The sequence below is a fragment of the Epinephelus fuscoguttatus genome, linkage group LG19, assembly GCF_011397635.1.
Source record: "Epinephelus fuscoguttatus linkage group LG19, E.fuscoguttatus.final_Chr_v1".
In the NCBI taxonomy this organism is placed as follows: domain Eukaryota; kingdom Metazoa; phylum Chordata; class Actinopteri; order Perciformes; family Serranidae; genus Epinephelus; species Epinephelus fuscoguttatus.
The window spans coordinates 37,061,572-37,083,757 of NC_064770.1; the positions used below are offsets into that span (position 1 = coordinate 37,061,572).

At 43.4% G+C, this 22,186-nt stretch overlaps 2 protein-coding genes across 4 annotated transcripts in view; both read left to right on the forward strand.

The window, feature by feature from the left end:
* kpna2 (karyopherin alpha 2 (RAG cohort 1, importin alpha 1)) lies at positions 1-5,928 on the forward strand. Of its 2 annotated transcripts, none has more exons than XM_049560745.1 (11): positions 1-135; positions 368-480; positions 580-720; positions 2,850-2,938; positions 3,044-3,312; positions 3,399-3,493; positions 3,854-4,117; positions 4,293-4,526; positions 5,147-5,329; positions 5,439-5,588; positions 5,679-5,928. In XM_049560745.1, exons 2-11 carry the CDS (start codon positions 424-426, stop codon positions 5,766-5,768), a joined length of 1,572 nt encoding a protein of 523 aa, XP_049416702.1. In that variant the 5' UTR covers positions 1-135; positions 368-423; the 3' UTR covers positions 5,769-5,928. The 2 variants fall into 2 exon arrangements, with proteins under 2 accessions (XP_049416702.1, XP_049416701.1); XM_049560744.1 differs by having other exon boundaries at positions 4-135; positions 2,847-2,938.
* Positions 5,929-8,968: 3,040 nt separating this feature from the next.
* LOC125879070 (E3 ubiquitin-protein ligase SMURF2) overlaps positions 8,969-22,186 on the forward strand; it is an 81,868-nt gene continuing 68,650 nt past the window's right edge. Inside the window, exon 1 of one of the 2 annotated variants that reach the window (XM_049560681.1) lies at positions 8,969-9,472. In XM_049560681.1, the coding sequence (XP_049416638.1) occupies positions 9,421-9,472 (52 nt within the window). In that variant the 5' untranslated portion in view covers positions 8,969-9,420. The remainder of the gene's footprint in view (positions 9,473-22,186) is intronic. The other variant, XM_049560682.1, reaches the window with a different exon arrangement.

Below are 22,186 nucleotides of genomic sequence, written 5' to 3' on the forward strand. Positions count from 1 at the left end.
TTTTTTTCAAACTGTCCAATCAGCGGACGCGGCTGGATGCTTTCACTCAAACGGACCAATCAGGAGGCTTTGTTGTAGGAATTTAAAGGTCTGTGCGGCACTTTGAGAGCAGCACAATCTTTGCGCGGAGACGAGGTAAGAACATTTGACTTGCTCGTTAAGTTTAATATAAAGGGAGTTAATTTTGTCTTTGAAATATAACGGTTTTGTGTGTAGCGCTTATCGTTTATCAAACTTAAGATAGCTGTCAGTGGAGTTAACGTCAAACGGGCGCTCTGCTTATCTTAACATGGCTGTCACTCTGCTCCAGGGGCACGAGGCAGCACCACGTCATTTATAACTGACTAATTTAACTTTTATTTTACAGGATAAACACAACAAATCTTAATTTCATCTGCTGCTGAGCCTCCCTGTCTGCTGAAGATGTCTGAGAACAGTGACCGTATGAGCAGCTTCAAGAACAAAGGCAGAGATGCCAATGTGAGTTAACTCGAGTAAGATAACTTCAGCATCACATCTTAATAATTTAATCCGCGAGTTTCAGTTTAAATTTTGTAGCTTAATTTCCATTAAACGCAGGAGCTTCGCCGCAGGAGGGTGGAGGTGAACGTCGAGCTCCGCAAGGCGAAGAAAGATGATCAAATGTTCAAGAGAAGGAATGTGGCAGCATTTCCTGACGAGGCCACTTCCCCTCTTCAGGAGAGGACCCAAAACTGTCAGGTGAAACATTTAAAGCCATTATTTAAACCGAGGAAATGTTCAGTCTTATTTTACACAAATTAAATGCGTTTTATATCCTGTTAATGTGCAAGAAAACGCCACTTTAATCCCCTAACAGGGTGTGTACATGTCCTTAAAAAGTCTTAAATCCAATGTTTCAACAATAGTCTGAAATTTAAATTTGTGAGGTCTTAACTACTACAAACATCTTACCTATTTTCATTTATCCATGGCATACATATATTTTCTGTGCATACAAGAATATAAGTCACATGTATTTTACAATATGGAGGTGGACTCCAGCACATAAAGAAAAATTAACAACTAAAACTAGAAGGAACAATAACATGTCACATGTCCTCATACATCACTCTACAGGGTCACACAATCACAGAGCAAGTTTGAAATTATGTAGGTTGAAAATACTCTCAATATAGCGCACGCTTAACTCTTTGATGTGGACCATTTTTAGGTTGCGAAAACATGTTTTGTTGCTGACCCTTCGATAGCAGTAGATTGCTAAGCTTTCCGGTCGGCTTCAAACGGGGGCCGTGCCGACTGACATTTACTGTATGTAACATACTGTCAATTAATAAGTACCCCCTACAACCCCATTTCAAAACATGAGAACTGTCCTTTACTGATCGCATAGAAAATATAATATTGAATATAAAATGTTAAGCTTAGACAAGTTCAGTACGGTATTTCCAAGTTAGTTTTTCATCTACTATGACCCCTGGAATTTTAATGCAAGTAACCTCAGTTAAATCGATGTTGTCTATGAAAATTTTGGCTTAATCTTTGCTATATATTTTTTTATCTTTTGTTACAAAATATCCTGAAGTGTTGATTTATCTGTGTTGACACTCGAATGAGTGTGCTAAAATGTTCATGTGAAGATACAAGACATGTATCATCAACAAATTAAAAAGGCAGTACATGTTTGCCGCCCTTAGGTAGGTCATTTATGTAGATCAAGAACAACAGAGGACCAAAAATGGAGCCCTGGGGTACTCCACAAAGTAGCTTAACTCTGTTTGATTCCTACCTATTAATAGAGACATACTGTTCTAACTGTTGAATAATCAAGCAGCCATTTTAAAGCAGCATCATGAAAGCCATATTTCTATAATTTTGCAATAAGGATGTGATGAAAGTGTCAAAAGCCTTTGACAAGTCTAAGAATATGCCAAATGTTGTTGACCAAACTTCCAACTAAAATTTACATTTAAAAAAAAATACTCACATACCTCCTGCAGTACTCCAAAGTGCCCCTAGGTGTACCCATACCCCCATTTGACAAACCTCACCTTTCCTGAAGGCAAAGGAGTAGAAGCACTGCTGGGTCTTAGTTAGTGGTCACATACTGGTGCTCTTTGGGTACCTCAGGTGTACTGTGTTTACTCCACCTTGTGAAGGTCTCATCGCATCAGTAAAATATACTCTCAGTCAAAAAATATAAAATGCAAGTGTGCTGTCAGCAGACAGTAACCCTGATGACGACCTGTGAGTCGGTGTTTATAATCCATGTTGCCATGTATTAAAAAGGTGTTTTAGTTTTTGCACAAACCCTACAGTGTGCCTGGGATTGATTTTCAAAGAGACTTGCATTTTATATTTTGAGTGAGAGTAAACTTTACTCATGCAATGTGCCTATCACAAGATGTAATAAACATAATCGCCTTTCCTTTCTTTTCCTAATTACAAGTCTTACATTGCATCTTTCAGCCTACTTGAGTGGTCTGGTGTCTTTCTTTTTTTTTTTTTTTGTTTCCAGTTTAATAAAATCAGCCTTGGCACCAACAATATCACAAAGCGTATCACATTATATCGGTTATTTGACATCTCAATCCTAACTGTTCTCCCTCTGAACGCTGCCTGAACTGGGTCTGGTTTCTGTAAAGCATCAGATCTGACAAAGTTTGGAATATTTTAGTCCAATATTTAACAATTCTCGGTCCGTTCCAAAATGTGTGTGCCAGTACAGCCAGTGTCTGTCCACATCGATCACAAGATGGATTAACTGTAGGAAACATCTTGGAAAGTCTCCATTTTTAGGATTGGAAGTGCGCTTGGGCTTTTCTCCACTGATCTAATACCATGTCTCGTTTCTGTGTGACCATCAGCAGGCCTCCAGACAGTGGACGGTTGAAGAGATTCTCGCAGGAGTCAACAGCGGTAATGTCGAGTCCCAGCTCCAAGCTACACAGGCGGCACGGTAATAACAATTCATTAATGCTCTGTATATTAAATTTTACTGCACAATCAAAATGACTTACCGCTGCCACTATGTCTCACTGTAACTGTATTGTGCTGAACGCAGGAAGCTCCTGTCTCGTGACAAGAATCCTCCCATCAACCAGATGATCAGCGCTGGTCTGATCCCCAAGTTTGTCGCCTTCCTGGGGATGGTCGACTCCCCTCCAATCCAGTTTGAGGCTTCCTGGGCTCTGACCAACATCGCCTCTGGGACGTCTGATCAGACAGCTGCAGTTGTTGACGGCGGGGCCATTCCTGCCTTCATTAACCTGGTTACATCCCCCCACCAGCACATCAGCGAGCAGGCTGTCTGGGCCCTCGGAAACATTGCTGGTAATTCATTTATTTATTTTTTCTTAATGTGGTCTTACTTGGTCAGAAACAAAGGACATTTTTTAAAATTTATTTTTGCTTTGTAGGTGACGGATCATCTCTGAGAGACCGGGTCATCAAGCATGGAGCTGTGACTAATCTGCTCACCCTGCTGGCAGTCCCTGACCTGTCTGTATTTAATGTAAGTATATGTATATATTTTTTTTTAATCATGTTATATCGGAAAGCAATTTTCTCCGGGGTTCCTGCAAATCCCTTAAGTCTTAAAAGGCACTGATTTCATGAATCTAATATTAGGTCTTAATGGTGATTAAATCTGTTAAAAAATCTCAACGACCAAACTGGCAGTGCTGCGCAAAATTCACGGTCAGCGCTTCGTCACACTGCTGGTGTTTGTAGAGTTAATATGCTTGTCTTCAGCTGCATGAATCCTGTTCTTGAAATGGTCATTTATTCTCCTTACTGCCCACCAGAGGGCGCTCTAACTCAACCAAATGCTGCTTCATATCAAACTCATGTCTTCTCTTTTGTTTCTTTGCAGGAGGGCTACCTGAGAAATGTCACATGGACGCTGTCTAACCTCTGCCGCAACAAGAACCCCTCCCCTCCTATGACCGCGGTCCAGCAGATTTTACCCGCTCTGATTCGTCTGCTTCACGTTCAAGACAAGGAGGTGTTGGCTGATGCGTGTTGGGCTGTGTCATACCTGACAGATGGCTCTAATGACCGCATCGAGGTGATAGTGCAGACTGGCCTAATACCTCGCCTGGTGAATCTGCTCGGCTTTGAGGAGCTGTCTGTGGTCGTACGTATCAAACCTCACTTTTTTTCCCTTCTGTCAGTGCCTCCAGTTTGTACATCAGCAGTCTGATGAGTTCTTGTAGCATCTGTGCACAGCTGTGGTTCATTGTGTCAGCACCTTGAGGCAGCTCCTCAGGTTCTCACAGGTTGTACAATGACCTCTGTCACCCTTCCCTCAGACCCCTGCGCTGCGAGCCATCGGCAACATTGTGACAGGCACAGATGAGCAGACTCAGGCTGTACTGGATGGCGGCGCCCTGGCCATGTTCCCCCAGCTGCTGCGCCACAAGAAGGCCAACATTCAGAAGGAGGCAGCCTGGACTCTGTCCAACATCACAGCAGGGAAGGACACCCAGATCCAGGAGGTCATCAACACAGGCCTCGTTCCATACCTCGTCGATATGCTTGTGCGGGTATGTGTTGGTTGACTTGTTTCATTCACTGGGGGGGCGGGGCTATATCTAATTTAAACTTTACCAGCACACTGCTCTGAAAGACAGATGCCTACATTAGTACAGGGTGTCTGCAGGTCCTTAAAGGCCTAAAATGTCTTTATATTTGGTCTATCAACGCAGTGGTTTGCAAATTTCCCCCGTACAATCAAGCGATCCATCACCCCACTCACAACTTTCTCCTTTCTAAATGTTAATATGCAAGAGTCCAAGTTTCTCCCATCAAGTCTGTTTTCATAGATCGCATCTTTTGCATGGGAAGTGGTATACGCCTCTTTCAGGCCTAATTTGTGTGTACACAGTGTTTATTAATGACACCCCTAGTCTGTTTGTTTTGGAGAGGAAGAGCTCCCTGTGGATAATTCAGCTCCTGGTAAAAACCTCCTGAACAAAGAATACTGAAGGAATTCTAACTGGGAGAAGTTTCAGCAGGTTGCAATCTGCGATGCCACTAATCCCCCTAAATCTGACCCACTGCTCCGTTTTTAAAGCATTAAATTTAAGTGTCTGATACCTGCAGACCTTTCTCTAACTTTCCAGGTCATGTCTATGTGGCTTATCATTTCTTCTTTCCTCTGCAGGGTGATTACAAAACTCAGAAGGAGGCTGTTTGGGCTGTTACCAACTTCACCAGTGGGGGCACTGTTCAGCAGGTGGTTTACCTGGTTCAAGCCAACGTGCTGGAGCCTCTTCTGGATCTCCTCTCCTCTAAGGACAGCAAAACTGTCCTCGTCATCCTGGACGCCATCACCAACATCTTCATGGTGCGTGCATGATCATGAACAAATAAAGATGTGTGCTATCTGTTTTGCCATTCTGAATGGTCCAGTTATTATTAGATGTGACAAGATGGATGATGTGTTTTCCTACCAGGCCGGGGATAAAATCGGGGAGTCAGACAAGCTGAGTCTAATGGTTGAAGAATGCGGCGGACTGGACAAGATCGAGGCTCTGCAGTCTCATGAGAACGAGATGATCTACAAAGCATCCCTCAACCTGATTGAGAAATACTTCTCTGACGAGGTCAGTGTCTCATGATATCTGAATTGATTTTAACATAATGTTTTGTGCCCATGAATGATGTCAATGTTTTTATGTTTCTGATCTGTACAGGAGGAGGTGGTGCAGTGTGTAGCCCCCGAGGCGACCACCAACAGTTACGCCTTCCAAGTCGGAGAAGGCCAGAGCACTTTCAATTTCTAAATGACTGTCTGTCTAATACCTCTCCTCATCTGTACTGTACCCTCACTACTACTGTCTGTCCTGTGTTCATGTGATCGTAGAGTTCTGTGGTTTTTGTATGTACTGTACATACTGTTTTAATATGACAAAACATGGTTGTAAATAAAGTTGTCAGATCATGTGTGGTGGTCTGATGTTTAGGGTCATATCAGTCTGTGTATTCGCATAACATGGAAAACAAATGTTATAAATGGTAGAAGTGTCACTGTGGTTACTGAAACATATCTAGGAATTCACCTTGTGTCACAAAAGGTAAGTCAAGAATAAATCATCTCAAAATTATGAGAAATCTTGTCTCAAAACATTGAGACCTTTAAAATAATGACTTTATTAAAATAATAAAACTTTACAAAGAAAATGACTTGATATCTAAAGATGATAATGAGAAACTTCATCAAAATATTTCAAAAATGAGATGAGACATTTTCAAAGTATCTCAAATGTGAAAGAAAACTGGCTTTTCTCAAAATGAATAAATATCCCAAAATATTGAAGTATGGGAAATAATGACTTACTTTTCTCAGTCTACTTCTCAAATTACAAAACTTCTTGAGTTGGTATTGCTTTTCATTATTTTGAGATATTAACACATTTTTGATAGACCAATTATTTTGGGTTTTCTTTTGATGCTAACTCAGTCTTTTTAGTGAGTTTCTAATTAAATGACTTACAGGATTTATTTTCCTTCACACTGGCAGAAACAGGTTTCCAAAGTAATGTGCTGCTCTCAGCAAAGAGCCTGGCACGTAACCCTTACCTTAAGTAAAAGCACTATTATGACTATAAAACATACTGTTCCAAATAAAAGTCCTGCATTAAAGATGTTGCTTAAGCAAAGGATAAAGCATTAAAGGTAAAAGTACTGAATGCAAGTTGGAACCATGAAATGTTTTTGCAAGAAAAATATGTGCTAATTTTTAAATGTTTTGCATTATTTTTTTAATTTATTTTTGTCAATTGATCAGCTGTGCTCATGAATGGATTACTGAACAGGCTCTGGAGTCACAAAGACGATGAAGGGATGCAAAGGAACTGCAAGAAGAAGCCTAATGACTACAAAGAGACACATCAAAAAACATCAACGAAAAAAGAGGCAAACACACCACAAAGTGTGTCGCCCATTTTACATAAAGTTTGTGTTATAGGGCTGATACAAAGTCCCTTCTTTAAGCTGCCTTTGCATTTTTACACAGACCCAAATGGCGCCATCATTCTTCTCCAGTGTGTGATTTTAGACAGTGTGCCAGCATCGTGGAGTCAAGAGCCATTGAACAGTATGACATGTAACACAACAGCGACGGCCCCCATGTGACATAAAACATACACCTTGGCAGCACTTTATAAATAACAATAATGATATAACGTGTCAATAACTATCTGTTATATGGCAGCTGAGCTCGTCCTCTGCTTAGAGGATAAGGAGCCTCACACTCTCATTGTTTTCCCAATTTCCAGACATTTACAGCCGTTAGTCTTCATCTGTGAGTTAGCTGCTAACTGCTATCAGCTACTTTTTGAATCTCCCATGGAGGTGGGTTGCACACATAGCACATCGTCAACATGTCACACCTTTGGTACCCATGATCCCGTCCTGCCGGCTGTCCTGTTTATACATGTTTCAGCGCTGTTACTGTGTCCCGTGGCGGCTGAAAGGCAAGTCAACTCTGTTCCCCCATTTCCACGATTGTTCTTTATAGACAGCAGGTATAACAGGCCAACATTCCCGACTTGAACATGCAGTAGCCCCTTTACACTGTGCTGTATAAGGAATGATCGTGAGATGGGGGACTGAGGTGTCGTTCTGAACCGGGAACAGAGGTAGAAACAGTGCCTAAACAATGTATAAATGGAACAGCCAGCCAGAGAGGATCATGGGCGGCATGGGTGGAACGTTTTGGAGACGTGTTATATATGCAACCCACCACAGGGGGGATTTAAAAAGTAGCTGATAGCAGCTAACAGCTAATTCAAGGAGGAAGAACAGTGGCGGAATAATGTCAGCAAGTAAGGAAAACTGGGGGGCTTCTTACCCTCCGAGCAGAGGACGAGATCAGCCGCCATGTAACAGAGATAATAAATGACTGTTAATGCCACATTATGACGTTGTTAGGGGCCGTACACATGCCGCATTTTTGCGCCCTCAAATTCATTGTCTCCAATGTAGACGTGAGCGGTGTTGTCGCAGCGCACACACGTTCCCGAGCACCCTGAGAAACAGAATTCAACTTTTGGAGCGCACTGCATGTTATGTGACGAGGAAAAAACAGTCACAGCCGACAGATACCTTAACCATCTTCCATGAATATCAGTCTGTGATAAATTTGGAAAAGTTGATCCTGTTAGTGCAGAGCTACCCAGAGCTTTACATCTGTCCCACAGACGATATAAACAGCTCCTAGAAGAAGATCAGCTCTGCACTCAGGATTTCAGGTGAATAGGCTATATGATGCTTGTTACGCAACCTCAGACGCAACCTGCCGCCGCGCTCTTAAAAGCTGGCACAGAGAAGACACAAGAATAGCACGCAGCACCCGATCTCGTGTTCCCCAGGTGGTTAAAGACCCAGTATGTGTGTGTATGCCCTTATTGTTTATAAAGCGCTGCGGACACATGTTGTATATCACACTACAGGCCGACGCAGTTTTGCTACATGTAACGCCTCTTCTGATCCCACAATGACGTGACGCTGTCTAAAATTACACACAAGAGCAGAGTGATCCCATGACCGTTTTGTCCTGTGTATAAATGCAACGGTGGCATAACTTAAGGAGTTTGTAGTGTGACCTCTGTGTAAAAGGGGGCTCGCGCCAGAGTAGGAGAGGTGGTGGGGCCCGCTGCATATCGGTGCCCGGGGCCCCTTTGTCCCATGATCCGGCCATGGCTGCACTTTTGTGTGCGGAAAAATCAGAATTTGTAGCGTAAATAGCAGACTGAGTAAAGTTTAAAATAACTAGCGCAGTGAAGTATTTCCCTCAGAGGTGTGGTGCAGCAGAAGTAGAAAACTGCATGTGATAAAATCCTCAAATCCACCTCTGATGGCATCAAAGTAAAAATCAGGACAGCTCAGGACACACTGGGACGTGTGTGTGTGTGTGTGTGTGTGTGTGTGTATGTGTGTGTGAAGTACAGTGAGGTGCCACATGTTGGAGCAATGTTTCACTCCCCCAAAGCGTGCTGTCGTCACCGGTCAGCTCCAACCAGCAGCCCCCTGAAGTGGGCTCCACACCGGAGGGCTCAACAGTTGAACTGTCGACGAGCTGCAGGAGAGGAGGACTCGGTCCGAGGCAGACTGCTGCCGAAGATGTGAAGATAAACACGGCGTTATCTCCACAGCAGCTCCTTCACACGTCTCACCGGGGACGAGTCGTCTCCAGTAGATGCACTTTGCAGCTCTGCTCCACCCCAGATATTTTAATTTTTTTTCTGTTTTTCTTTTTGATTTTTTCGCTTTTGTGAGCGATCGCTATGGCACTTCAGTTCACATCCGGGCCACAATGCCTTGACTCCATTATTGTCTAAAACTGGCGGAGAGGTTGATAAACCTTTATTTTTTATTTCTACACCTGAACGAGACATCTTTCTAACGAGCAGTGAAGGCTGGGACCGAGAGGACATGTCTAACCAAGGAGTCCGGCGGAATGGCCCCGTGAAGCTGCGACTAACAGGTAGCTAGCAACGCTTTTAAATCCCCAACTATATTCCCCACTCACACTAAGCTAGGAGGGCTCCGTGTACTTGCTGGATGGGAACAGTTCCCATGGGCCATGGAGTTGGCTTACCGCCGGTTCCTTCTCCTGTGATTTAAACCATTTTGCTAACCGCTACAATGCATTTTAAATATCTGTTTATTTTTTTGTGTTAGCTAATAGTAGAAAACTGAGCGGGTTGACTCGTAAATAAAGCTGAATTTTGATATTAGTGTTCTTGGAAGTAGTCTGAACCCTGTGATTGTCGCCAACCACCAGCCATAACACGGGTCCCGGAGTATCGTAGCTACACACTGTGCTCCTCTGCTGTTGAGAGGGTTGTCGCTTGTGAAACCAACATGTAGCACAGTATCTTTAATGTGTATTTAAATTAAATATATATATAATTGTAATATAAGAGTGGCACCTAACTATCACAGTGTCCTGCTGACAGAAAGCAGGCTAGCCGACGTTAGCTTAGCCAGCTAGCTGTGCTGGAGCCTGTAGGCTGGGATGACAGGCAGCTCCACAGGTCACAGGAGAGTGTAGCTGAGCAGTGTCCCACAGACAGACAGACAGGCAGACAGACAGCTGCCTCCTGTGACTGTTACTGTGGTGAAAACTGGTCACCATTAACTTGTATTCCTGCATCCCTCCCACAGCACTCCTGCTCAGCCTCATAGTTTCACAGCATGATTTACTCCTCTCCTCCCTCAGTCCCTCAGCTGCTTGGTTTGTGCCTTTTCAACACAAACAGCCAAGAGGTTTACATGAGAGCTCAGTGTTTTGACTGGGAGAGGCGGCTGACAGCTGCCCCCTTTTTTGATGTACGCCCAGGACCTGACCTGAAATTCCATGGCAGCGGTTTCTACCAGCAAGGGCCAAGTTAAATATTTAAGCTGGTGCTGTGTCTGATAGGGATCAGTGGAAACAACAAGGACAGATGTTAATAAGAGAGATTTAATGAGCTGGAGGTGCGAGATGGCCAAGGACATCAAGCTCAAGAGCTACGGTTTTATAGTCGGCAGAAGTCAGACAGGGTTCAGTGCAGAGTGAGCACAGTTTTGTGCAAAAAAATTGGTACCTGGTGTTCATAAAATAACATTTACACAGAGGTGGGACCGATTGCGAGTCACAAGTTAGTCTTTGCACTCAAGTCCCAGACAGGGCTGCAGGGATATATACTGGTTTTAAGGTACACCATGATAGAAAAGTTGATTTTCTTGTCTATGATGCTGAAAAAAACAAATGCAATTTGACAGATAATCTCCTTTTTATTTTATTTATTTCCAAAGGTGAGAGTTTGTGCACAAACTTTCATCAACAAAGTGGTTTCTGGTTTGAATTATAGTCATAACACCATGAAACCATAATCTTCTCTGAGACGGTTCTCGCACTGTGAATATGTCATACCGTTGCAACACTAGTCCCAGGTCAAGTCCTAAGTAGGGTTGCAGTGGTTTAGCGTGAACGTGTGTATCATGGTATAAAAATTGAAGGTTGACATACTGTGTATATTTGCTTATCCACGATATTGTGGGAAAAAAGTCAATAGTAATAATAGTGTAATACTGCCATATATTGAAACTGTGATATTTTCTGAGATGGTTATCATACAGTGGAAATCGCATACCATTGCAACCCTAGCCCCAAGTCAAACAGGCAAGTCCCAAGTCGAGCCTAACGAGCTTGGAGTCACTCCAAAGTCGTCGAAATCCAGCGCTTGAGCAGTGACTTGTGGCGTCAGAAACCAACGAAAAAGGTGTCCTTAAACGTTGGCATGATTCACTGCCAGTTGCCATTATAGTTAAGCGGCGTCAGGGGGAAACACAGCGGGACATGGACGAATATTAAGGCCGTGAAAGTCCATCTGGGGCAGGAGTGGTGGTGGATGGGTCCAACAAACACCGACTTTCACTTGTGACAGCTATGTTCGCGCTTTGTAAGATTCTGAAGCCAAACCCTGTTCTTTCTTCCTACACCTAACCATGTGTGGTTGTCGTTGAAGGGAAAAAAAACATCAGTTTGCAGTGGTGTACTGATATAGTGCTTTTATGTTGAAAGAGTCTGTATGTAAATGTTAAATTTCCTGTGTAAACAGAAGTGTATTTTGAAAGAAGACAATGCATGTAACAGGCTGAAGTTGAGAATGCGTCCCAGAATGTCAACAACCAACACACCTAGGGTACCTTGGACGTTGTACGTGGACGTGGAAAGTCCGTGACCAAACGTCGTTATGTGACGAGCTCGGAGTGAGAATGTTTTGGACTAACAACTCAAGTTTCAAGTCCTAAACTTTCATTTTCGAGCATTAAAAGAGTCATGTTGGGCGGCTCTGGCTCAGAGGTAGAACAGGTTGTTAGATCACCAGCTCCTCCAGTCTGCATGTCAAAGTATCCTTGGGTATGGTAATTGTGTAATACTGTCATATATTGAAACTGCGGTATTTTCCGAGACAGTTACCATACAGTGAAAGGCTCATACCGTTGCATCACTAGTCCCATGTCAAGTTCCAACTCCTAAACTTTAAGTTTTAAGCACTAAAGAAGTCATAATGTCAACAAATGTAGTGCCAATATTAAATTTACAAAAATCATGAATGCCTTTTGAAATTTGCATTCATTCACTTACTGTAGGCTAACTTTAGCTAAGCATTAGCTCGCTAACTATGCTAATATCAGCCTCAACTTACTGTTTTTGTGCAACTGAAGATGCCAAATGAAGTTGGAAGCTGGTGCTTCTTCGTCTATGATTTTCAACTCGCACATTTTGCATACTGCAGTTTGTTCTTTGCATAGTTTTTGCACATGAACAAAACTATCTTTGATATCAGTTTTTCCAACAGGCACTCAGTAACGTAACGTTAGTTCTTCATGGTTCTCTCCTGCAACTCGTCTGGATGCTGTTGGGTTGGTTCAGACTAAGTGGATCTGGGGGGACTTGCTGGGGACATCTAGTTTTAATGTTAGTTGATCCGTGGCATATCATTTGAAGGAAGGTATTAAGAGTTTTCAAGTCCAACTGAAGTCTCGAGTCACTGGCGTTAAAGTTCAAGTTGAGCTTCAAGTCTTTTTTGCTTGTCAAGTTGAGTCATGACAGGAGTATGAACAGTATAAGTTTAAATAAAGATGTGTGCATAACTTTGATGTTGAAATCCAGAGTGTCTGCATTTTGAGATGGACCGCAGTGGTCCCCTGGTGGAATGCTGGGAATGTGAGTCCACTGTGACAAATAGCGGGAGCAGGACCTCACAGGCCATGTCTCCTCCTGATGCTGAGCGACACCGTGCACCCCTCCAGACTAAATATGTCTAATCTTTCAGTGGGTTTTTATATTACTCCTAGAAATCACTCCTCAGGCCATATTTCTGTCAGAATGATGTAATGTTGTGCCATGTCATCCACACGGTCAGTCCCATCCCATAGCTGAGCTCACTGCGTGCTCTCTGTGTTGCTCTCCAGCGTGCAGAGCAGTGCAGAGCGGGAGAGGAAGCGCTATAGGAAGGCAGCCGTCTGGCGGCAGAGCCCAAGTGCTCACTTTCAGCAGAGAGTCTCCACTACACACTGTCATTATGTGTTCCTTTGTTTAGCACCGCACAGCTGTGTATACGAGGCTGATTAGACTGCTGCATAGGGAGTAATCGGCCCGGAGAGTGTCATTGCGACATCGTAGCTGCATGTTGTCATCTGCAGTCGAGTTGATTTTTTGACACATGGCTCTGCCGATGAATTTGTTTCCAGGCAGGTTGTGAATGATGAGTTGCTACAGTCAAACAGGCCTGTAGCTGTTTGTGCTGTAGGCGTCTCTCCTCGCTGACAACCCCCCTGTCCATTTGAACCAGATGTTGCAGATGTTTGCCAGCTATTAAACTGGAAAAATATGGCAAGCAAGCTGCTAAAACTAACACTCGGGGTGAGAATTGCCCCTTGACTACACGGGACAGGTTTCCATTATGCTCTACAGCTGATCACTCCTAAATTATGTGACATACAAACAGAGCTAATGGCATAACACGCGTGATCCACCGGCTCATAAATTACATCATGGCAGCACGGCTCATTGCTTCGTCTGATCATTCCTAAATTCTGTCGTGCAGACATAGCTCATGGCATAATTTGCACCGCTTTCCATGCAACCATAAATTTGATGACACGCAGCTGAAGTCACAGAGTTCCCTCTAATATGATTGAGACTTTGCAGAAAACGGAACGTATCTCTCCGATCTGTCAGTGAGTCACGAGCTGTCTGTCACACACGAGTGAAATCAGACTCCCGAAAATCAGTGCGAGTCATCGGCGTGCTGTCTTTGCCCTTTGAATAGATTTTCTGCCCAGGAAGACGTGCAACAGAATAATAAACCAAGTGATGTTTGACTGATTTTCTGGTCTGATTCAGATTCTTGACATTTATTGCCCTTTTTGTCTCAGCTCGGAGTTTACATGTGACTTTGTTAAGCATATGGTTTGCTCATCTGAATTCTTTGGCGTGCTGCAGACCAGCGAAGAGAGCTATCTCAGTGGGATTCCCTTGAATTCTCCATTCGCATTCCCACCTCTTCCTCTCTGAGTCACTCCTGTTCTTTCCGACTGTAAGCCTCTTCCCCCTCAGACAAAGTCCAAAGCATATTTCACTCCCACCCTCACTAACCGAGCTTCCTCCGCGCGCTCTGATTCGCTTTCTGTCCGATGCGCTCTCTGTAGGTAGTTGTTTCTTTGCGGTTAATCAGCTGCTGTTGCAAATTAAAAGGATCTGCTGGAGCTGCAGCCGATTCTCCAAACACAGGGGCTGGCACTATTATTTCTTTAATTAGATAGTTGCAAATTGTCCCTTTTCCCTCCCCTTGTAAGATGACTGGCAGTTGAATGGACACAGATGCTGCTCGAGAATGAAACAGACTTATTTTGAGGATGCAACAAAGGCCCCGGGGTTTCACACTGGCCCACTGTGCGGCTTTTGAGTGAAAGGCTTAGGTCTCTCCTTTTTCAGTCCGCGCTTTGTCAGTGCAGCTCGGTCTGACTGTAGTCTACAGATGGGGGTCTTTGGATGCTGGATAATTGAAGAAGAAACCCCCACAGCTGGGCACAGATGGGGCTGTGGAGGCACAGGACCTGATGATGAAGACCATTTTAATGTGGTCTGAGCTGGCTCTCAGTACATTCATGTGGTCTCTTAGTCTGAGCCTTTTTTCACTGAGTGGCTGTATGGAAGTGATTTGGGTTGATCTGGGTGTTCAGACAGGATACATGGTAAATACACAGTGATTAGCTGCATGTGGTGAACTGTTGGCTCTGCCGGCCCATCATTGACATGCGTTTTGAGCAAACATTTCCACATTTTGCTTCAACAAGACCTGAAAGAAAACAAATACGATGGCAGGGAAAGACCAGAAAAAAAGAGACGGGGGTTGAGGAATCAAAGGGGGGAACGTAACGAGCAATTATTGCACATCATTTGTAAACATTTTCCTTCCCCCTGCTGAGAGTCTCCCATAATTTTAAATTGTTCCATCAATTAATTGACTGGCTGGGGCTGGCTTTCCTGTTGGTTCAGCTGCTTTTCAATGAGGACAAAGACTTCTGCGGTTGCTCTACCCTCAGCCGCCGCCAGCAACGGCCCGGAGGAGACCAGATGTAGCAGGGGGAGACAGAGTGGGCAGCTTCTTAGAGAGGAAGTGCTCCCCAGACCCGAACACTTGTCCAAACGTCACCCCTGACAGGTGGGGAGCAGAACAGTCCAGAAACCCCCTTTTGAGGTTCCCCTGTAAAAATAAAGTGAAGAATTGCTGTTACACAGCAGGACACGAGGCGTCTTGTGTTGCTTATATCGCTGCCTCCCAGCGCTGTCCCGTCACTGTATTATAACAGCGTGCCATGGGTTTGATTAGTGGGCGGCTTGTGTGGTTTGGGGAGATTGGCTCTTCCTGCTGAGTGGAGCATCAACACTTCAGAATGGCTGCTTTGTAACATTAACAACAGATAATATTTTCCTGTATCCACACATCCTGTTTCGTTTGGAGCCTGAAAGAACAGAGAAAATTACCCATCATGCTCTCTGTTTGTACTTGACTGTCCTGCAGCAGTGATTCCCAACCAGGGCTACGTGTACCTCAGGGGTTGTGTCTGCAGCAGCAGGGGACACATGGAACGATTGTAGCTCTAATAAAATCAAAATGAAATTAAAAGAAATTAATGTATATCCACACATTGAGTCAGTAGTGGTTAAAGGGACATAATCAAAAATACATCTTTCTCCTCTCATCTGTAGTGCTGTTTGTCAGTATAGATTGTTTTGGTGTCGCAGAGTGTTGGAGATATCAGCTGTAGAGATGTCTGCCTTCAATATAATGGAACTAGATGGCACTCGGCTTGTGGAGCTTTGCAGTGACTCTAACTTTGTCATTTCTCATCGTCAGTCCAAGCAAAAAATCTTTGGTCTTTATTCTGTATCCAAGTAGTTAACTGCAGAGTAGACAATCTACTTCCTGTTTACAACGGTGCATTCATGCCCAGGGTACACGAATGGTCATGCTTTATATGTGTTTTCAGGCATTTAAGTATGGACCAAGCTTATTTCTGAAACAAGGGATGCATGACATTGGAATTTTTGCCGATATGCAACAACTCATTTGACTGATAACCAGGGGTAACCCCTGACTGGCAACGGTTGTAAACACCCAGGGGTGAACTGCGCATGACCGCCATTCTTCCTCTTTGGCCTGGGGGGGTTGAAGCTCAAAACTTGGGCAGCTGCGTTCTCTTGCAGCGACAGTCTGCACTGCACTCTTTTGTTTTCTCTCTGTTGAAATACTCGCTTATCAATTAATCGATAATTGATTGTTAATTTTTTTGATGATCGAATAATGAATCTTGATCGTTAGCCCATCCCTACCAATAACTGATACTGATATCGATTTAACCTCGAGGACATCACATTTTGGGTTTGCTTGACCTTATACTTCATCCTACTTAAGTCCATTCTCGGAACCCATCGGCTGTATTCGGCGTCTGACTTCCGGCAGACGGCGATACAGCCTCTGGGGGCAGGCCCCCTATTTTTTGGCATTCTGGTTTGATTTGGGCGGAGGAGGCGAAATTCTGTTTCTGACTTCCGTTTATATATAAGTAAATATGCTGAACCATTGCGATGGATTCAGAGTTTGCAGTGACGCCAATTATGTTCCGCCTGGTTAGTTCACCACACGAACCGTTTAACCTGGCAACAACTGCAGCCGGCTCAAACGTGATTGGTCAATATCACGTGGACTACAAACAGCCTACAACCGGAAACCAGGGCTCTTCCGCTCTTCTTCTGGAGACAAGATCTCCGGGGTTTGCCTACAGACTCTACATTCATTGAATGTAGAGTCTGTAAATAGAGACTCACTTAAATCAGACCCGTTGTACTCGTTTGTTGACGCTTTTTGTGCCATCTAGTGGCAGTAAGATCGCAATACACTAATCCATGTAAAAACAAGATGGCAGCCATCTCTGCTAAGTCAGTCTGTAGCGGACCGCAACACAAAAGTGGACAAGATCCAAAATCTGATCACATTTTATGGTTGAAACTGGTTTATTTATGATTAAAGATGTTTGTAGTTTGACATGGCAACAAATTTGACCAATTTTAGCAACAAGCTGAGAGGCCGTTTACATGTGGCTGGCTATTTTCATAAACGGACATTTCACCGTCTCCGTTTTCAAAAAGATCTTCATTTACACTTACCCGTGTATATATACACAAGAGCACGCCAAACCTGTAGGTGGCAGTGTAAGGAGAAGCTCAAGCCTTCCATGTATCCATTGTCACTACAGCAACATAGGTCGAACTTTTGACACAGGCGCAAGTTCCGGCGCATACTGTGACGTCGGCTGCCTATAACTCCGTTTATCTCCGTTTATCTCAGTTTACATGCAAATGCGCAACCGGAGTTTTCCAAAATCTCCACTCTGGCCGGAGTTTTTAGAAAGACTCGTTTTCAGAGGAGAAATCTCCGTTTGCGTGTAAACGAAGGGCACAAACGAAGGAAGATGTCTCTGTTTATCAAAATCACCGTGTACGTGTAAACGGCCTCTTAGACACTGTTAATTAGGAAGTACTTGTTTGAGGACCGTGGGAATTAATTATTGTTGATAGTGTTTAGTTTTTGATACTTTTCGGGTGCTACTGATCCCACATAGCTAGGAGAAATTAAAAATGCATACCAAACAAATGTTCAGGTCTCAGGAGGATATCCACTTTTTCCCCCACCTAATTTTAGTGATCATCAAGTCTCTTCTTTAGCATGTATGTAATGTATGTGATAGTCATTCATTGTGCAAAATGCAGTATCAGCCGACAGCGATGACGTGCCGATGTTATCATGCATCCGTATCTAAAACAATACAAAAGCGCTCATTTGTATGGAGATCGTTTTTGTTTTAAAATGAAAATGTAATGTCATTGCAAGTTCATGCAGTGTGCCCTAGCATTTATCCACTGATGCTTACATTTAGCTGCAGACATCTGAACATCTGCAGCGTGTTGCCCTGCACATATCAACTGCACTGACTGAGCCACAACTCATCCCCCGGCTTATTTAATACTCTCACATGCACTCCTCTCGTGGTATATCACTCTGGGCCTCTCTGCACCTGAACGCGTCCTCTTTTATTTCCATTCTTGTGATTTATGTAGTCAGTATGCTGGAAGCCACGGTTAATTATAGTTCATAAAGAATCTAAATTAGTACGGTGTATTCAGCCAGGATGAATCATATGACTTTACATCTCAGCTCAGGATCTATACACTGTGCCGCTTTGCATGCTTGCACTAGTCGTGTGCCTCCCCGTCAGAGGGAGAGAGCGCAGAGAGTGAGAGTGTGTCTTTGGCCTCAGAGAAGTGCTAATCCTCCTGGGTGGTTTGGGAAAGACCTTCTTCAAAGGCCTGTTCTGTTAACCTGGCTGTGGTGGTTTAATGGGTCAAAACTGGATTAGCGGTGAGTGTGAGGGAGGGGAGCTCCAGTGAGAACTAAACACTTTCTTGACCGCAGGCTCCTCTCCTATCAGTCCTGCCTGGCTGTTCTCCGTGCTGTCCCTCCCACTGCCCTTGCCCCTCGATTTCTTGCCTATTTGCTTAACTAGTGCTCGCTTTGAAGTTGGGAACTCCACTTGAGGGTATTTTTTTATCAGAGGCGGCTGCATGCATATCCAATGTCAGGCTGGAACCACGTTTGACTTTAGATGCCCTTAGTTTTCTGCAGTCTGTACTGAAAAGGAATATACTTGTTATAAAACATATTTCAGTGTGGCTTGTTTTACCGATGAGCCTTATGGTATTGTTTGCCATGGTCGCTGCTGCTGTGGAAAAAGTGACTTTTGAGGATAATCAACAATTCTCTTTTTCCAGGCTTTGTGGGATCACACAATGTGAAGCATATTATGAGATGCAAACATGCATCAGCACACCTTAAATTCCACTGTGACAACTTTGACCATCACTTTAGTTTTTACATGACAGACACTACAACTTCTTTCAGCCTCTGCATTTGAATTATATCAATTCGGGCATTAAAAAGTCACAAAAAGAAAAACCACAATACATAAGTGATTTCTTTTTTCTCGCCGCTGCTCCTGTCACATTCCACTTTCGAGCTGAGCCTAAAGCTCCAGCATTCAGCTTCTTTCCCCCTTCATTTGTTTGCAGGGATGTCTGTGATTATTATCGTGTCTCAGCAGCGCGCCCAGGTGAGATCACTCAGCAAGTTTGCAAAAAGTCTCATTAGCTCTGATAAATATCCACACATGTACCGGTCGTTTCATTTTCCCTGGAAACAGAGGTGGAGGCAGGGTGGTCAGAGCGGTCCAGCCCAGCTGTCTGATGGAGGAGGGTAACCTGAGAATAATTCTTCGACGTGCTGGCTCTGCTCTAAACCTGGATGGACACGGGTTGATACGATTAACTCTGACTAACCTCAAGCAGATGGGGGTCTCTCAAGTCTCCAGTGTTACTGGCTGGAGTGGGGGGGTTGGCACAAAAGCCGCAAGACGCCGACAGCTGACTGGAGACGTCTGTCCGTGCCTCGGCCTGACGTTTGAGCCCCTTCAGTCCTCTGAGGAGACAGGATCAGAAGAGAGATGTTTATATTCACACTGGATCACATTTCAAATGGCACCTCTGCTGAACTTGGACAAATACACCACAGGATTCCTGCGTAGTAAAAAAAAGTCTGACTGCGTATGCACAGAGAAGCAAATGTGATATTTCAAGACTGTTTCTTTAAATCCCTAACGCTCTTGCACCTGAAGAATCCTGAACATGTACAAAGGCCCTTCCTGTCAATCGTCAGTGATGTGTAACTGTGGTTGATAAGAGTCGCTGCTGGGTTCGCAGGAAACTCATTATGAAACTTCAGCTCCAAAACAGGGAGTGCCAAACGCCTGATGATTCAGCTCTCGGGCAGATGCTACAGAAGCTGTTGGGAATGTTCAGAGTTGTTGCCTAATATTTACACTCACAAAGCTTATTATTATAGGCGCAGTATTTGATGTGCTAATTTACTGCCCAGAGCCTGAGGCTAAAAGAGTGCTCTAGTGATGATGACTTTTGTACGCCAGCCCGGATGTTGCATCCACCTCAGTTTCCCACAGCTGAATGAGATGTTTGTTTGGGTTTTGGATAAATTAAAGTATGCTCAGGCTTGTGATGGTCACATTTAGTATTCTCCACACATAAGCACTTTTTACTCAATCTGAAAGCTTGTGTTTACAGTCCATATTTTAACTCACCACATTTTACCTTGAATTCGTAAAGAAAACTATGTTTTTCTGGCATGTTTTCTCAGTGAATGGAGAATCCAGAAAATTCAACAGTCTTCATAAATTGAATTAAACAGGGACCGGGTTTAATAACAGCAAAGCTATATCAAAACATCTGTTTATAAACTCTTACGTAACTCCCGCAGTATAATCCAAGTCTCATTTATCCAGACGTATTATCAGTTCTTTTCAAACACATTATATTTTGGTAAAACATTGAATATAAAACACTTCCCGCCTACGAGTAGCGTGCCCTGAGCGTGTCCAGACGAATGCGTGCGTTTGAGCTCTGCTTGAGCAGGATCAGAACACCAACGGCCGACTGTTTGTACTGATAAGATAAAGGGTGCTTTCAGACCTAGAGTCGTCTCCTTTGGTCCGAGTCAGGGACTGATGTTGTTATAAAGGTGTATAATTTCCTAGATTTGGTTCGTGTTCTCATGACAGCAAGAGGACCAGATAAAAGAAGGTCTTTGTCTGGTTGTTTTGGTGCGTACCTGAGAGCGATTTCTGTGTTCACACCTGCCCCACAAACTTAGGGGGCAAACAGACTTGAGTTTGATTGGTAAAAGATGTTTTGCAGTTGTTAAACGCAGACAATTATTACTTCAACTCATCAAGAAGTTTCCGAGTTTTTGGATTCTTCGTTGACTGGGGAGGTATGAAGAAAAACAAAGTTTTCTTCACAAATTCAACGTAACATGAGCTGGGTAACTGATATAAAAACAGTCATTTTGTGGATGAAGTATTTCTTTAATGTGACATTTATCAAATTCCACAAGTTTACATTAACTGTATAGTTTAAAATTAACCTCAGCAGAAATGTTCACATATGGCACCATTTGACAACCTGAGCTCTAAGAGATGATTTCATAGACGTTAAGCTAAATTTAGGTCAGACATGATGATGCATGTCCTGTAGACGTGTGTCATCTACTTTAAAAAGCACATAGTAAAAGCTGTTTATGGTATACACCTGCACACAGCGGCCTTTTTATGGCTTTTGATTAAAAGACCACCATTTTTATCTCAGTGAGACATCAGGGCCAGTTCATGTTGACAATTACTGAGGATAACCACAGCAAGTCACGCAGGAAGGAACTGTGGATAAAATATCCTGTATATACCAGGACATTCCATTGAGTTACTCCTCAAGCAGAGCTGACATGATTGGACAATGGAAAGATTAGTAGACAGAAACATAATTGGCAACAGTTTTTCAGAATCCGTTCTTTTCAGGCAAAAATAGTGCAAAAAAAAAAGACATTCTTTGATTCCCACTTCAAAATTCAACTTTTGGTCCAGTTTGGGAAGACATTTGAAGACCTCACCTGAGGGTCTGCAAAATTGTGATGGGTGCATTTTTTCTCTATTATTCCATGATTCATAGAGTAGATGATTAAAGGGAACATGTTTCCTTATGTTCTGTCATTTATATAATATAATAATAAGTAAAAGTAATCAGTGTGAGCAAAAACCTCAGGCATCAGACTGCTCGCAATATTCTGTTTACAATGGTTTTTTTTCTACTTCTGAGACCAGCTGACGTCAGCTTGTGACTTTTTTTTAATTCTCTTTTATGGTCATCTGCTCCAGGCACGCTACTTCAACTGTTAACATAACATTGCCTACAAAGTTACATGCTAACATCAGGGAAACATGTACTCTTTTTTTTTTTTTACAGTAGAAAGTGCTGCTATGCTCCGTTACAGTCATTCCTCCGCTGCAAATACAGTGATGAGACGCCAAAATGCGGAGCAGACTGGGTTTTTTCGGTTGCATGGCTTAAAGAGACAGGCACTTAAGTCCCAGAAAAGAGAAACCAGAAGACTGACGGGAAGGACTTTAGATGCTAATGAGCCAGTTAGCACATCAACAACAACCTGATGTTGAAAGAACA